Source organism: Ostrinia nubilalis, chromosome 21, assembly GCF_963855985.1.
Source record: "Ostrinia nubilalis chromosome 21, ilOstNubi1.1, whole genome shotgun sequence".
In the NCBI taxonomy this organism is placed as follows: Eukaryota; Metazoa; Arthropoda; class Insecta; order Lepidoptera; family Crambidae; genus Ostrinia; species Ostrinia nubilalis.
Window position 1 is genome coordinate 8121622 of NC_087108.1, and position 17736 is coordinate 8139357.

General features: G+C 40.3%; 1 protein-coding gene across 1 annotated transcript in view; it reads left to right on the forward strand.

Moving 5' to 3' along the window:
* The window catches only part of LOC135082280 (rabankyrin-5), a 47228-nt gene extending 29596 nt beyond the window's left edge, over window positions 1-17632 (forward strand). The window contains exons 6-21 of the mRNA XM_063977058.1: window positions 3922-4148; window positions 5442-5585; window positions 5919-6288; window positions 6797-6981; window positions 7913-8100; window positions 8438-8591; window positions 8933-9095; window positions 9471-9547; window positions 11091-11259; window positions 11541-11777; window positions 12293-12510; window positions 13338-13537; window positions 14080-14192; window positions 14878-15000; window positions 15568-15692; window positions 16211-17632. Coding sequence (XP_063833128.1) covers window positions 3922-4148; window positions 5442-5585; window positions 5919-6288; window positions 6797-6981; window positions 7913-8100; window positions 8438-8591; window positions 8933-9095; window positions 9471-9547; window positions 11091-11259; window positions 11541-11777; window positions 12293-12510; window positions 13338-13537; window positions 14080-14192; window positions 14878-15000; window positions 15568-15692; window positions 16211-16340 — 2823 coding nt within the window. The 3' untranslated portion in view covers window positions 16341-17632. The remainder of the gene's footprint in view (window positions 1-3921; window positions 4149-5441; window positions 5586-5918; window positions 6289-6796; window positions 6982-7912; window positions 8101-8437; window positions 8592-8932; window positions 9096-9470; window positions 9548-11090; window positions 11260-11540; window positions 11778-12292; window positions 12511-13337; window positions 13538-14079; window positions 14193-14877; window positions 15001-15567; window positions 15693-16210) is intronic.
* The last annotated feature ends 104 nt before the right edge of the window (window positions 17633-17736 follow it).

Below are 17736 nucleotides of genomic sequence, written 5' to 3' on the forward strand. Positions count from 1 at the left end.
CTTGCAACTCCTGTGTAGCCAGGATCAGATACAGTTTGAACGTCAATAAAAACCCAACTAGCGAAGGTCAAGTTTGTCCCGGGTAAATATATTTATTTTTTGACCCGCAACAAAATTATTTTGAATCGAAGAATATCGGAGGAGTTCGAACATTAGGTTCGACTTTTTTCGACTCTTTTTCCTCTAGCACCAACCAATGATTGAATCGAGCTGCAGCTAGCACACCTTTATGATCCATGAGCTTTTCAGTCGTAGATCTTCTAAGATCTTTTTCATGAGTTTCACGATTTTGAGATTTAATGTTGGTCTACCCTAGGTTCTGAATTTAGTGTCACTTTTTCAATTTCAATATTTGCAAATATCAATATTTATGGACGTTAATTAAACATAACAATATGTACTCGTATGTAGATTTTTGTATTTGATTGTGATTAAACATGTTGACTTCATGAATATTTTGTTGACAGTTTAAAGGTTACGTGCATAAGTAGATTCTCGTATATTACCAATGTAAATATGTAATTATCCAATAATAATAAAGCGAATAAATATAATACATTTATGTAGAAAATCTTATCTATCACCTTTGCTGTTGTGACTTTAAATAGTCATAAATCCTGAATGACGCGATGACGGTCAGATTTATGTAGAGATATTTCCTTTTTACAATTAAACAAGCAAGCAGGAATAAGGGACGTCTCTTAAGCTGCGAAAAAAGCATACTTACACGACTGTACAATGCTTTGCCATGCAATTGGGCTTAGTTTGAAAAAACCTTTGAAAGAATACTGAAAGGGATTTTATAGCCCTGACTCTATAAATTAAAGTCAAATAAAAAATATTAATTGCTCTAAAGTCTAAAGTAACAGGGTGGGAGTTGGGACCTTCCTTAAAACTGCTCTTACGACACACATCTAAACATCCAGGGCTTTTAAACTATTGATGACTGCGATCATTTCGTCGTGTGATCAATCACACTCATCCGGCGACCGCGGGTGTCATTCACTCTTTACACTGTTGAATCAATCAATTTGCTGCTGCAGGCGTCACTATTACTAAAATATAGTTTTTAGAAGTTTTAGTTATGTCTAACTAAAGACTCTTTTGCGACACTCAAGTTAAATATTATCTCAATTCAAAAATCGGGAGTTTATTTACAAAATACTCTGGTACTAGAATCTTACTCAAAACTTTAGTAACTTGCATTGTTATACATTCTGCTAATTACTTGTGTCAATCAGCTGTTAGACTCCATGCATAATTTCAATTATTTACACTATTCAATGAACTTGTAACGATATTCGCAGAAGTTGGGTAAAATCCTTGACATGGTTAATTTTGTCAATTTACTTATTGTAACGCTAATTTGGTAGACAAGTAAGTCAGAAGACCAAGTACAGTGCAGCGTAAAATTGAGTAGAAAATGTGACTTAACAGAGCCGTCACGGCATGCATGTTTGTAGCACACAAAATCATACTCGCTGACGTTTTGACGTAACAAAAACATCCTCTCTACTACCGCAGGGACATCAGTTATGCTATATGCCCGTTCAAATTAAACATGTACATGGAATACCAAATGTATTAAAATATTGTTAGTATGTAGGTATGTGCTATCAGCGCTCTATATTTTTCTACCGATTAATTCTAAGCTAACTTAACCATAATATTTATACAACTGGCCATAGCAAAAAAAATATTCCTCTTATGATTTTTATTGTATTTTATTACATGACGTGATTTCATTGGAACTCAATTGGCATTAATCAAATTACGTTACCATGTGTGTTGGGAATCACGCGTATGGCTGCGATCATGACCTCTATACAACCTTCATAGATCTCAAACTTGATCTGTCTTGATACTCGAACAAATACAATGGCTGCAATTGTGTTTGCAAATGCAATATTGCAGCACCAAAAGATCTATTATTAAACTTTAGTCGGTGCCTTAGACAATAGACAATTAGACATCACTGAACTTTTAGCCTTTACTTAGGCCTAAAAAGTGAGAGGTACCTAGTATCTACCTTAGTAGCTAGTTCTAATCTACTTAAAAATCTTATGTTCCAATCACAAAAACAATGGATTACAATAGTTGTTGTCTTAATGTTGCTTTAATGCGTCAATAGAAGCATTGTAGAGTTCATTTAGATCATTTCATGATATTTTAAACTCTGATGAGAGCTTTTGATAACAATCAGAAAAGCTTTGAAAAGCACCGACTACCTACAACTACGTCACAGTGTTGAATATATTTCTACGAGTACACTTCTGTGTAAATTAATGATTACAATTTATTGTTTTCTTCAATTCAGTTTATGATATAGGAAGAATGAAGAAAAATACATATTCCATACCGTGATGATATGTGACGTCAATTCTGATTCATTTTCATTGAACCGTATCCTTAAACCTGTATAAGCTTTTAACTAAATAAATAAATTATGATACACTATTTATAACATTATGCGTAAACTATTGGTCTGAGTCAGTATATTCGAGTCAATATGATTCATTTCATACAAATGGTCCTCCTTGATAATAGCAATTGCAAGCACAGTTGGTTCAGACTTCAAATGAGCTAATTTGACGACTGTAGCTATGTACCTACGTACACAGTCATGGTTTCCATTAAATGTATATTTGCCGCAAGTTATCCTATTTAACCTTATTGGTGACGATTCGAAATAAACCGAAAACTCTCTTTTTCCCCCCATTGTAAAATACTATTAATATTGTGATCAGAGTTCCTATTGAGAAAACATAAATATCATCCCAAAAGCAGATATTTTAAGAAAGCTTTTTGAAATAAGAATGACATTTTTTTAAATTTTATGGATATTTTAAAAATATATCAAATATTTAAAAATATACATACCTACAACCCATATAAAAATTCAGACTGGTTAAGTAATTAACGTGCATAAAAATAACAAAGAAACAACTTTTTAGTGACTTGGAAAAACCAATATCCATAAATTACCTTGTATGTACGTACATGTAGTGATGTAAATGGTTGTTTTTGGAAGGAAATTATTATATTGTTCTTCCTACAATAATTAAAATCACAGAAATTGACAGAATTGTAAAATTGCTTACACTTCGATGAAATTGTATGACATCTTATACCTAAATTACTATTTAAACGGGTCATATAATATTATAATAATAGCGATAAGCTTTTTAAAACTACATCCAGCAAATCATTTGATGCCAAATAAATCGAAGCCCCGCAACAAATTGGCACAGAGTATTATGCAACTGTGAAAGTAGAGTATTGTAATTCATCAGTTACATTGACTCGCGAGCATGTGTCGCGCATGCTTAGAGCTGTATTTAACGTTCATTGTATTTTAATTTGCCCGCTTCGGGCCTGATTGACGTCTCATGACTAATTGGTCTAAGCATTAGGAATGATAATTCGACTATTCCGTCAGTGTTTTGCCTTATTAACGCCATTGCACCTTTTTTAAATTAATGTAATGAATACCACTTGTTTGTTTTGTGGCGAACCAGTCATCCATCACAAAATACACATGAGGAAGAATCGATGCAAAAGCACATTATGTGTTAAATAATTATAATATGATTTGTAAATAGGTTGGTTATTTACACTGGTAAAGCTAATTGACTTTTGAATATTTTTAATTAAAAATAACCAGTCAGAAGCAAGTGGTAAATAGTTTTTAAAGTCACGGCCTCACCTTGAGAATTTTTACATGACTTCGACTTAATGACCCACCACCATTAACATAGGGCTCGTATGACTGCCAATAAACTGTTTATTTTATGTTTATTTTCTCGTGCAGGATTGGAAGCCTCAACAGCTGGCGTTGTAGACTTGCAAATCTTGCAATCCGGTTTGCGAACCACCAGGATCGCGGTTATCGAACTAAAATGCGTTTATCATTTGTTGCAGTTGACGGACATAGTGAATGCTATGTCTTCGCGAGGCGAGCTGCCTTTGGAGCTGGCTCTCCGAGGGCGCAGCGCCTCGATTGCCACTACGTTGCTTCAGCATTGCGCAGACGCCGACGCGCGTGGACCGCGCGGCAGAACTCTATTACATAGGGCGGTGGATTCAAGAGACGCGTTCTCGGCCAAGTTCTTGGTCGAGAATGGAGCTGATCCTAATCTTACGACCAAGTAAGTTGTATATTGTGTTAGCTAGGTAAGTCTGTGCTGGTGTGGACAGAGCTCTACACTTTAATAATACTGCATCCTGCAGCTATGTTTCTGAGACAAATGCTTTGAAGAGTCATAAATTGACTTACATGTCTAGACGGATAGTGTCGTTATTTTTAAATAGTGGCCTTTTTAAGGAAATTATATTGGTGTAGGCTACCTTTTAGAACCTAGCGGGTACAAATTAAGTCTCCTACGAATATAAAGGTTATGAAGTAGACAAGAAGAGTAATTCTACAAGACCTGTCACTTAAATCATTTGTTCTGTTGAGTTCACATTTACATAAGTGCAGTAAACGCAAGAGACGTCCTTTATTTAACAAGTCCTTAAACACCAAATCAAATCAAATCATTTATTTCGCTTGAAAGTGGTACATGTAAGTGATGGTAAAGTAGATTAGAGTAGCATCACACATTTCGCCAGAGTATGGCATGCAAAAACCAACTGACCATTACTATATTGCGGATTCAACAATTCGTTATGTCCGTTATTATCACCATAAAAATGCTGCACCTGTTATATCCGATGACACAATCAAATAACTTATGAGATTATCTAGATGGATTCCGATAAGAACTTTACCGTCTGCTGTGACGTAGTAAATAAATTGTGGTGCAGTATAATAAACAAATGTTACGTACGCGAAGTAATACGACGGAAGAATAAAATGGAATGCAATGAATTTGTGGTAATTCCGTTTAAATGTCTGCTGCGTTTAATTAAAATTACTTTCTCCATGCCAGCCATGTTATGTAATTATTTTAATTTGTAGGCTGTATAATACAATAGTTGAGTATACCAACTATTGTCGCTGTATTTTGCGCTTAGGGCCCTCACCCACGGCGACTTTTTTCCATGACAGCATCGCTACTAACGCGCGTTAGTCGCATTTGCAACGCACTACAGAACGCTACTAACGCGCAACAGCAGCGCTACTGCATCGCTACAAAAAGTCACCGTGGGCGAGGGCCCTTAGAAACTTTTCAATAATATTACCACAAACTATTGTAGAATTGCCCATTCATAAATTTAAAGCAAATATCAAACCCTTGAAAAGGAGGCTGACAATAGTGACTAAGTTTCTTGCGCTGCTTCTTCTCAGCACTCTGGCCCATTTATTGTCCCGAAGCAGTGGTAGGGTTAATATTGGGACGTGTAAAAGTGCTTTTTAAAAGCCTATTTGCAAAAATTAACGAGTTTTATGAGTTTTACTGCAAATAATAGCTATTATAAGAGGTTTTTGTTCCTTACAGAGAGGAAGGTGACACGGCTCTTCATCTCATCGCTGCACTCACATCGAGCTCGTGCGATGAAGACACGATGGACCAAATGGCTGAAATAGTTGAAACCATGATCTCTAAGGGAGCTGACATCAATCGACAGAACAGAAAAGGATTGTACGTATTGCTTAAAAAAACTTAGTCTTAATTAGGAATTCTATCCTTTTACCCAGATGCTTTTGTCTGATTAAATAAATCACACTCTATCATTTCATGCCACTTTTAGTGAAACATAAGTTCATCTTAATAGAAGAAAAAGAATCCCCTAGTGCTGGTTCAGAAACTTTCTTTCGTTTCTGTGTGATTCTCATTGGCGCGGCACTGAGGCGTTAGCCGTGCAGTTAGGATTTGATGCAATTGTACGGAGAACTGCCCAGCAATAGCGCGATTATCGCTGGGTCTGTCCCTGGACTTAATATACTTCTGAACTTAAATAACTTTTTCTTGCAGCACACCTCTCCACCAGGCAGTAATAGCGCGAAACCAAAGGATATTTGACATACTACTGAAACAGCCAAACTTAGATACCAACTTACGAACGGTATCCGACGAACACCCGCCCCTGTACTACGCTCTCGTGGACGATCGACGCGCGTCTATATCGTCCAGCGAGACGCTGGTCATGAACGGGTCGAACCCTTTCGATACTCCGGTCACGAACAAGAATGCCTTTGCTGAGGATCCAGTGGAGGGAAAAACGGAGAATATTGTCGAAAGAGGATTTGCAGCGAAGCTGATAGAGAAAGGGTGCCTCGCCAACCCGCTGTATTCGGGATCGGGAGACAGCTTGCTGCATATTCTTGCTCAAGGGTGGTTTGAGGTAAGAGATATTTAAGTCTATAAGTACAAACAATAGGGACATCAAGCTCCTATAATATGGTTGTAGTAAGTGCTATTATGGAACAAAATGATTGTCTGATGTGCTGTCAACTAGACTAAGTTTATCGTTCATAAATAATCAAATTATGGCATGCTTCCGAACCCAAACTCCGGGTATTATTTTTCAACCAATGCCAACCTACGACTTTGCCAAGTAGACTTTGGCAAATTCATGCATCCGTAGCAACTATATCAGTAAAAATTAATTAATTGTGTTATTGATCCATTGTATTCAGTAGTTATAAATTAACAGCTAGAATTTTCTCCCATCGGATCTTTTTTATCACGACAAGTTGACTGACATATTTTTATGATCTATCAAAACAACGTTACTCCATATCTCGGAGACACCGGGATAGGTACTCTTGATTGACTCTACATATGACTGAAGTTATTTGTGCTCTTCTATTGCATTCATGCATCATCTAAAATATTCCAAATGTATACAGGACTCAGCAGTATTCCTAGCCACAAACCTGAACGGGGAGTTAAACCACACTAACGAGGCTGGACTGACGGTGCTACACGCGGCGTGCGCCAACGGCCTAGCGAGGCTCACGACGGCCTTACTAGAGCACGGCGCGCGGCCTAATATACAGACGTCTTACGGGGAGCAAGAGGACACGGTGTATAGGTAGGTTCACTTGATAAACATATAGGATGCTAGTTATAGTAGGGTACCACACGAATGAGGCAGGTCTGATGGAGATACACGCGGCGTGCGCCAACGGCCTTGCGTGGCTCACGACGGCTTTACTAGAGCACGGCGCGCGGCCTAACATACAGACGTCTTACGGGGAGCAAGAGGACACGGCGAAGAAAGTCGTGTTAGTTACTCCACTTATAACTCAAGAACGGCTGAACCGATTTAGCTGAAAATTGTCAGGGAGGTAGTTTGAGAGCCAGGAGAAGGACATAGGATACTTTTTATCCCGTTCGAATAAAAAAAAAAGTCTGCTTATTTATTGCCATTAAGGCGGAACAAAGTTCGCCGGGTCAGCTAGTTAGATCTAAATATGTAAATTAACAAATATTTCGTCACTATCTCCTTTGTTCCCATGACATGTTTACGTTTTACTTTCCTCGCATACAATAGAGGGCATATTTACCGTTTAAGGTTAATATGCCGTGCTGAGCTCTCTAATATACATACATCATGATGCAACATTGCCTTGTATCCTGCACGATGCCGCGCGTTTTGTGACGCCTTTATATGAGCTCCCTAAGCTGTCTCAGACAGTCTCAGCAGAGTAAATACAAATGAGTAGGTCATTTTCATAGAAACGCACCGAGCGCGGTTTGTATGTGAGCGCGCCAATACGTATGCAGCGCGCACGCACACACTGTAGCGTGGATTAGCGGGGTGTTGCGCCGAATTTTGTCAGTGTGTGCGTGCGCGCCGCATACGTATTGGCACGCTCACATACAAACCGCGCTCGGTGCGTTTCTATGAAGATGACCTACTCATTTGTATCTACTCTGGTCTCAGTCCTCAAGGGTTTCCAAGGCTTTCTAATGTTTTAAATGTAAGAATGTCTATAATTTTTTTGTATTTTCATGAACAGGCAAACTCCACTCCATCTGGCTGTGCTAAACAACCACGAGGGGGCGGTACTGGCGATCCTAGAATACAAGAAACAGGTGGAGAAGGGCGACTTTCCGTCCACAGACCGCAGCAACGCCAGTTTAGTGCCTAACCTTAATCTCAAGAACTCCGAAGGCGACACGCCTGTTAGCTTAGCGCTTACTGAAGGTTAGTTGTAATGACATTATTATAAGTATTACTTAACATTTTTAGAGACAGTTAATGTTAGATGGCATTGGTCTTGAATTTAATCTGACTCAAGGCGAGATATAACAGACTTAAAAAGTACTTGTAGCTAACCTTAAATTACGAAATTTAAGTTTCGGAAATCTTAAACTAAATTCCGGTTTCAAATTAATTTTTAAGATCGATTAAAATCGATCTCACTTGGCCATTTTTCCCAATAAAAACACAACACACACCTTGAAAGCATTTGTGTTTTATAAAAATCTAGAGCCATAGTGACTTAAAATGCCTATATTCATAAGAATTTTTGCTTGTTCAGGTCACAAAAACATTGTGGCGCCTTTGATCGAGGGAGGCGCGGACCCAAACATCCGCAATGGTAAAGGTTTCACGCTTCTGCACCAAGCTATCGTCGAAGAAGACTCGAGGACTGCTATCTACTTGCTCGATCATGGAGCTGATATGGATGCTTTGTAAGTTGAAGCATTTTTACTATTTTCAAGATAAAACTCCCCAGTCTGTTAAACTTCCGAGGTACAACGATAAATTATGTCAATTTTTTGTGTAAAACTGTACCCGAAAGGGCTGACTAGCATATGGCATACTTTCTGACAACATAGTTTGTAACATCCGAATAAGCAGTCAAATTGAAATCAAAGCTAGCATCGATGCTCAATCACGATATCTTAAACCTTACTCTACAGCGATCATCTTCGAGTAATCTGTCTTGGATTATTATTTAATTCAAGACGGAAAAGCCAAACTTTTTTGGTCCTTCGGGCCGGATTTTTTGACACAAATATTTTGTAAACAGAACGGAAGCTGGTGAAACTCCTCTTCAGTTAGCCATCCACTGCCGCCTCGGCTTAGTGGTGGAAGCGCTGTGCGTCCGTGGAGTAGACATGAGCAGACTCGACGCGAATGGAGTGCCGCCTCTGTGGGCCGCCCTGGACTCTGGACAGGAGGAAGTTGCTAGCGTAAGTTTGACTTTATTGCGTGTGAATTTAGGTCGAAAACGGCTCTAAAGAGTAAATAAATAGTGCATCTGAAATTATTATCGAAAAAGTTTCTTGCTCTTGGTCATTCTTAGTCTTATTTGACTCCTTTTTGTGACTAGTAGATGGAAGTAATTTGTGTCGTGTAATTTTGGTAATGTTCAGATATTTATTACTTGACCTTCATTGGTTGGGTTTTTATGGCGGTCAAGCTGTAGATTCTGGCTACACAGGAGTTGCAGTGGTGGGAACGAGAGGTGGGAATAGTCCCGTAGGTATTTACTACTTGACTCAAATCTTGATAAGCCACACCACCACATACATATTTTGAAATATAATTTTAGGTTTTATTTGTAGATCTTGGTGAGGAACGGAGCTGATGCCGATTGCTGGGGCCCAGGTCCCGATGGATGTCTTCAAACTTTACTTCACAAGTTAGTGTTAATTTACTATATCATTGTTTTATAATCATCATGGTGAAATGGCCACAGTTTACAAAGAAGTTTTCTAATATAATAGAATAATGGATTTAAAAAAATCTATTGAATAATGAACTCTTCTTACTCAATAAGAGGCCATTGCTTTATTAAGGCATTTCACCAACTTTGATTTGGTGTATCACATTGTTGGTCAACTGTGGATACAATATTCAAAATCTGCTGCATATTGAACTGGTTTTTCCCTTGTAAAAATCTTAAATGCATACAAAGAAAACGTGCTTTTTGAGTTAATTGTATTCTGTGGCAATAACCTTATTTTGACTTATGTGCCTTATTACGAAAAGTTGCCTAATAAGGAAACTTAATTTCACTCATTGCCGATAGCATCTCCACGTCTCGGCTATTATTTACGGCTGCAGCATTCGTATGCGGTCGGCGCCTTAGTTTTAAGGGCTACGTGCACCGAATTGAGCCGCTTGTATTGTTTATGTCATTCTACGAAAATGAACCAGTGACGTGAATACTAAGCTGGCGTTAGTGCATACAGAATTGCATTGCGTTATACTTGAGTTTAAATTCAGACTATTTTAGCTCAGTAACAACTACGAGTACCTACCTGCTGCATGCTGCAGAAATTACTGTATTGACTACAGGTAGGTACTACCTGTAAAGGAACATACGATGAAATAGCTTCGTTCAACACATATTTACTTCTGAAAAGTCTTACGCCCGTATTCTCAAACGATGCTCGCTTAAGTGAAGCAGCAAATCGAAAGCACTGCGTTGAATAGAGCTCTGTGTTCATGTGTCACCCTGTGCGTCCACGCGTACTGTGAGACCTCATAGTACTGTTTGTAAATACGGGCGGTAATTTACAAGTACTGATCTCGTTGATAGTGTTAAAATTCCAAAAAAATTCAACGCTAAAATACTTATCGGTATCGCCTTTAACAGTAGTAAGTTTTCACTAGTGGACACACACTCTTCAATTTGTGCTAATTTAACATCCTTGTAATTGACAACTTCTTGCGCCGACTCAAATGCCTATTTATTTAACAAAAACTGATGGAGGGAGACTAGTTGAAAACTATGTACATAATTTTCTAGCTAAACATTTTTAGAGAAGTGTAGCCTTGGAATAATTAATTAATAGTGTTAACTACATAACAATAACAATCGAAGACGTCATAAACAACCAAAGCTATCTTCCAGAACGATCGATGAGAACAAAGAGGCGCTCGCGACGTTCCTTATCCGCTTAGTGTTTTGTAGAGAAGTTTTGCCACGAATTAAAGTCACACCCAATTCACACACTCGATGACATCTTCAACAACCAAAGGCACCGTTCCGAAAGTTGTAAGGGTGGTCAGCTACTCTTTCTCAAATTGCAGGCCTTTACATACCTGCCTTATGTTTCGTTCTTTAGTGTTAATTAGGGAACTGTGCATAAAATAATCTGATATGCTTTCCCCTTGGCTAGACTGGCCGACCCCTGGCCTAAAAGCTGGGTACGCTCATGACAAAATCTATCTTCCAGAGCGATCGACGAGAACAAAGAAGCGCTCGCGACGTTCCTTATCCGCTCGGGCTGCGATGTGGAGTCCCCGCGGCGGCCGGGCGCAAACGGTGCGGGCGCAGACGTCGTCGCCGATCAACACACACCGTTGCATTTGTGCTGTACTTGGGGGCTTACAGAAGTCATCCAGGTAACGAATAAAACCTATAGGGATGGAATATTGAGTGCTTTATCAACTGTCAAAGTAATCAACTTGTAAACTATTTTAAGTAACTCAGCACACTCACTGGAGCAGTTTACTCCATATACTCTAGCAAGCCAAGATGTTCCACCTATTGTGGCGTGGGTGTACGGCAAGTTACCGACGAGAAGTGGTCCAGATGCATGCTATTTCGCACTCATCGCATTTTTGTTTCGCTTTAGGTCTCTATATCATCAACGCAGAGTAGTAACAATGCTAAATCATTCCAGACACTCCTGGAACACGGCGCAAACATAAACTCCAAAGACTTCGAAGGGAAGACGCCTCTTCACATCGCCATAGAGAACCAGCACTCGGCGATCATCTCGCTCCTTCTCTCTCAGCCGGGCATAGACTTGTCGGCCAGAGACAATAGAGGAGTGTCGCCATTCGCCGCTGCGCTGACAGCGAGGAACAATAAAGCTGCTCAAGCTATATTAGAAAAGAATCCGTCCGCGGCCGAACAGGTATGTCTTCTGTTTTAAACTCTGTTAATATTCATACATTTTATTCAAGATTCATATATTTCAGATAATACAGTAAGTTTTGTAATATTCTTATCACGAAGACATATTCCATGAAATGAAGTAACATACTTTTTTTGATCTGGGTTAGAAAATGGAATCTACCCATTTTCAAAACGTAATTTATGACATGACATGTGACTGGTTTTTCGCACAATGAATGGTGCCTCATTACTAAAGCCCGGTCTCTGAGCACGTAGAATTTTGTCCAATGACCCCAAGCTACTCACTCATCCTTATCGCTCGCGCGTAATTATGTTGCTGTTGCGCTCGCACACTCACTGCGGGCGCCTGTCGCGCAGTCGCGACAGCAATATAATTACGCGCGAGCGATAAGGATGGGTAGCTTGGGGTCAATGGACAAAATTCTACGTGTTTCTTCTAATTTATCCGGCTCGAAGGGCCACGAATCTTAGAGACACAAATTAATGATGATTTTTTTAATCTTATATTTTTAGGTCGACAAAAAAGGTCGCAATTTCCTGCATGTAGCCATCCAGAAGTGCGACATGGAGAGCGTGATGTTCCTGCTATCGGTCGAGGTGGACGTGAACTCGCGCGTGCAGGACGCGTCGCTAGCGCCGCCGCTGCACCTGGCGGCCGCCGCCGGCAACGAGGTGCTGCTGCGGAGCCTGCTGCTGGCCGGCGCTAGGCCAAACGACCGCGACGCGCACAAGTGAGTGTGGGAGCTAGTAAAGGTTTAAGGCAGCGGTTCCCAAACTTATTTAGTCTACTCCCCACTTTGAGAATAAATTATTTTTAGCGCCTCCCATTTTTGTAGTCAAGCGTCGAGCTCAGTCGGTGTCTAAGAGTCCTCCTAGTAGATGACGCCTCCCAAGCCTCTACACAACGTCCCGATTTTTTTTCTGGGTATCTTACCGCCCCCCTTTAAGCCTGCAGCGCCCACAAGGGGGCGTTATCGCCCACTTTGGGAAAGACTGGTTTAAGGCGACCGCGACGCGCACAAGTGAGTGTGGGAGCTAGTAAAGGTTTAAGGCGACCGCGACGCGCACAAGTGAGTGTGGGAGCTAGTAAAGGTATAAGGAATCAGGATCGGGCTCAACAGAGGAAGAAACGAGCTGAAAGTTTTTTACACTCATTGGTAGCTATGGAACGACCGGGACGCGCACAAGTGAGTGTTGCTGCTGTTAAATGTATAGGGAATCAGGATCGGGTTCGACCAAGAAAAAGATGAGCGAAGGTATTTATACTCCCATTTGGTGGCTATAGAAAGGCTCTCCTCCTCCTCTTTGTGTCGCTATGCAGTAATGCAGATGCAGACTATGTAAGTACCTAAATACTTATGTGGAACTGTGGACTATGTAAATGTTGTATCCTTCTTTTAATTTTGTTTTCATTGGTTCACTGTGTTCACTGGTGCGCTAGGCTTAAGGTGACGCCATTTGTAAGGTGTCCCAATCGAATAGCCAGTGCTTGCTATCGGTACATATCTTTTCTAAGGTTATGAAACTTTTAAATTAATGCTGAATAATATCTACTCAGACGCACAGCCCTGCACGTGGCAGCGGGCGCAGGCCAAGCCGTCATCGTGAGCGCGCTAGCGAGTGGAGGCGCCGAGTGTGGCGCGGTGGACGCCGCTGGGGACACCGCGCTGCATGTAGCGGCGCGCGAGGGACACGCCGCCGCCGCGCGAGCTCTACTCGCCGATACTGATATAGACGCCGCTGCTACTAATCTTAAAGGTAAGTGTGTTGATGATGCCGCCGCCGCCGCCACCACCAACCTCAAAGGTGAGTGCGACACTGGGGACACCGCGCTGCATGTTAGCGGCGAGTGGACACGCCGCCGCCGCGCGAGCTCCACTCACCGACACGGACATTGATACAGCTGCAGCCAACCTTAAAGGTGAGTGTGTTACGCCGATACAACGCCGACCTCAAGGGTAAGTGCAGCGCGATGATATCCCATGACGTCACCACTGACCTAAAGAGTGGCGCTAGCAATACAACACCTGCCCCCCTAGACAAAACGCACTTTTTGATCGAATCGAAAATCGAATCCGTCAAAACTCCATACAAAAAAGGGGCTTTTCGACCACTTTTCGACTGGTTTGCGATTATAATTTGCACTTTGTCTAGACCCACTGCAGCTGACTCAGCCATCATTGTCAACTGATTGAATCATTATTGTTAACCACCCAAGTCTGATCTGCACGATTAATTTTATAAACTTGAACTCAAAGAAATACGTTCTGTCTAGAAAATAATATCTAAAAATATTTCAGGACGTAACCCTCTACACGAGCTATGCTGGTGCAAAAAAGACAACGCAGCCACGATATGCGAAATATTCCTCGAGTTCATGCCGGACTACCCCATCAATAGGACTGATTTACAGGTAAGGTGTTTCTACCCCTACTTAGTATACATAACAAACATTAAGACTTAAAATAGCATTTATCAATGATTTCAGTTTGTTTAATGAATACTGCAAGTACAACTACAACTACATAACCAAGTGTTTTTGAATCATCAAATCAAAAAATGACATTAAAATAATGTATGACGGATTGTACAGCGCTCCTAGCGGGAAACGTTCAAAAACTACAATTTTCATACATTTTGTAGTGAGCGCGTTTGATGCAAACTCACACTCAGCCCACGGATCTATCTGACAGCGTGGTTTATGCTGGCATCTCGCTTTGCGTGAGAGGGATGGCAACATTCGAAACTTCGCTAAATTTTCGGAGTAGCACCGCAGTTGGTCGGCCGTTTGGTGTAGTGGTTCCAAACGGACTATTATTCCGGTGGTTACGGGTTCGATTCCCGTACAGTACAAACATTTGTGTGCATGAATATATTTGTTTGTATTGGACTGGGTGTTTTCTATGTATAATATGTATGTATTTATAAAAAAAAAAGGTATTTAAGTATGTTTATATCCGTTGTCTAGTAGTACCCATAGTACAAGCTTTGCTTAGTTTGGGACTATTTAAAAAAAAAAAGTTACGTCACTTGTCACCTCTCCCGCACTCTACTACCGTACGCACGGTGAAGAATTGAATGTCGTTAATATCTCGCAGGGTAATTCCCCGCTGCTGCTAGCCTACATGAACGGGCAGGGCGCGATGTGCCGCGCGCTCGTGCGCGCCGGCGCCTGCCTCGCGCAGGAGAACAAAGATGGCGTCTCCATCTTCAACTACCAGGTAACTGCCACGCCGTTGTCAAAGTACTAGTTTTCACTGGGCGTGCTACATATTATGCGGACTGTTTGGCCCACTATTATCTGCAATACCACGTGGTACTCAATGCCATGGATCAATATTATTAATCCATATAAATGCTCAATACATAGTCATTGTGGAGTGCAATCATAATTCTGAACCTTCTCGAGTTCGAAGCAGTACTTCATCGAGTCTCATGTGAGTGTGACTAAACTCAGTGTCAAATTTTAAAAGGTGTGCTTCAGATAATACGAAATCAACTTTCTTCTAGGTCAGCGGTTCCCGAATGGTGGTCCGCGGAACCCTGGGGTTCCGTGGAAAGGCCGCAAGGGTTCCGTAAAAAATATTATCCCACGTTTCGTGACCGACGCTGTTCGCTCGCACCGACTTGTTTACGCACAAGGGAGGGGCAGGGCGTGCGGGCGGAGTAGTACGGGGGTTCCGCTAGGAAAAGTATAATCAATTAGGGTTCCTTGGCAAAAAAAAATTAGGAAACCCTGTTCTAGATGTTAGGTTATCATAAAATCAACTTTTGTATTTGACATGCAGGTGGCGACGAAGCAGCTGCTGCATAGACTCCTCGACGCGCTGCCGGCCGAGGCGCCGTGGGCCGAGAGCGACCTGTGCCAGGAGTGCGGCACCAAGTTCACGCTCACCATGCGGAAGCACCACTGGTATGCTATATTACATTACATCTTCAGCGAATACAATGTACGATGTAAACTTCAAAGCACCGTCTGACTTTCCGAAACTACTCCGAATCCGAAAGCGACGCATAGAGTTGAGAAGCACAGAACTCCCGTTGTTGAGTAGACGTGCAAGATACGAAAATCTTCCCCAGTCGTTGCTAGCTCCATTCTAGCCCTAATAACTAATGACGTCCAAGTCCATTTGCCATACAAAATCTATTGGAGAGTGACGTTTTGACAGCTCATAAAAATATTTAACCACACTGTGTAAAAGCTGCGCACGTGACATTGGCGGAATAGTGTGCCCTCAGTGGCGAAAAAACGCAAGTTCATCGCCATAAACCAAAGAAGAAGAAGAAGACAGGGTGTTCTAACATCTATTGTGAATGCTACATGGATCAGCTGTTTTTTTAACAATATTATTATTGATCTTTAGTTAGATTGACCATCGTCGATTTTGTACTAGCCTATAGAATGGTTCTTTAGTGTATTTTTTATTACAGTCGTCACTGCGGTCGCATGCTGTGCAACAAGTGTTCCAGCCAGGACGTGCCCATACTGAAGTTCGGCATGAACAAGCCGCAACGCGTCTGCGAGATTTGTTTCAACGTGCTGCAAGTCGGCGCCAGTTAGTAACGAGGAGGCTCCGTAGACTGCGGTGTGATATTCGCGGGTAGATGCATAGATCGCTGCGTCCGGGTATTGCCGACGATGTTATGGCAGACAGCAAGCTCAAGATTAGATACTTTCTGATTTAATATAAATAATATACTTAGCAGATTAGGAAATAGTACGGATAACGGCTCAACAAGTACTACGGCACCTTATGTAGTTGTTAATAAGGTCGGTTTTTGTAACTAAAGTGTATTTGCAGTCTTGCACTTTGCCCCTCGTCGCCAATTCGGGTGCAGCGATGAATGAATGCAGCTGAATGGCGTGTGCGATGGATGCGAGCTATGCGTATTTTATATTTTATACTGATTGTTAGTAGATATTTTATTACTTAAACTGTAAAACGGATTACAAACGTATCCGATATGCTTGTCAGTATAATTATGGAAGGATGTCAGTGCATCCTGAAATTTTATTTCTTGATTATTTTAATTTTGTTAAGTATTTTTTAGGGTCACAAAATGTGTTATTAAGACGGTTTTATGTTGGGATGTGGATCTTACATTATGCTTCAATAAACCAATTTTATGGCTAAAATAATTAAAATTATGTAGTTCACAGGCAGTTAATAAAAAAAAAAGCCGCACGATATCTATTTTCCATTCAACGATTATTCGTGATAAATTGTTTAACGCTTAGTAGACGCTAATTACTAGTCTAAGTTCAAAATTGTGCCTCAACTTAAATTCAATTTGTTTGTGACTTATTATGCCAAAGCCAGGCAAATTCCTTGTCTGGAGAACCTTAACAATTTGCGAAAGAATGTGGTTTCACCGCTTTTGAGATGTCAATTGGATACTCAGGTAGTAGTTTATGAACATGATTACACAATGAATTATTCTTAGTCTAAGAACTTGTTTTATCAAAACTTTATAACAATAAAGTGATGATTAATATTAATATGTATTCTTTTTGCAATTAAGTATCAAATGTGTTGACTTTCAGTGATTTCCGCATTTATTGTTTTTTTTTTCACATTCCTAAGCTTGACTTTATTTTTCTGTAATTTTAGGAAGTTTTATATACCTCTAGTGTATTGTGATAATAATTGGAGTATACATAATTCAAATTTTTAAATATCCAAGATTTATCATGTATTTTTTGTCTTAGCTTCTATTAAATTGTGCCATTTGTATTTATTCTGAATTCTTTGAGCGTATATTTTCAGATATATTTTTAGTTTAACTATTATGTACTGTGTTGTTTTCTTTCCAAATGTTTATATTTGCTATAATAAAAAAATATTATACAAATCAGTTTTTGCTTTATAAATTATCATCCCTTTAGGATTGTTTTCCAATTCCAATATCTGGGTAATTGTAATTATAAACCACAAGGCTGATTTACATGTATTAAT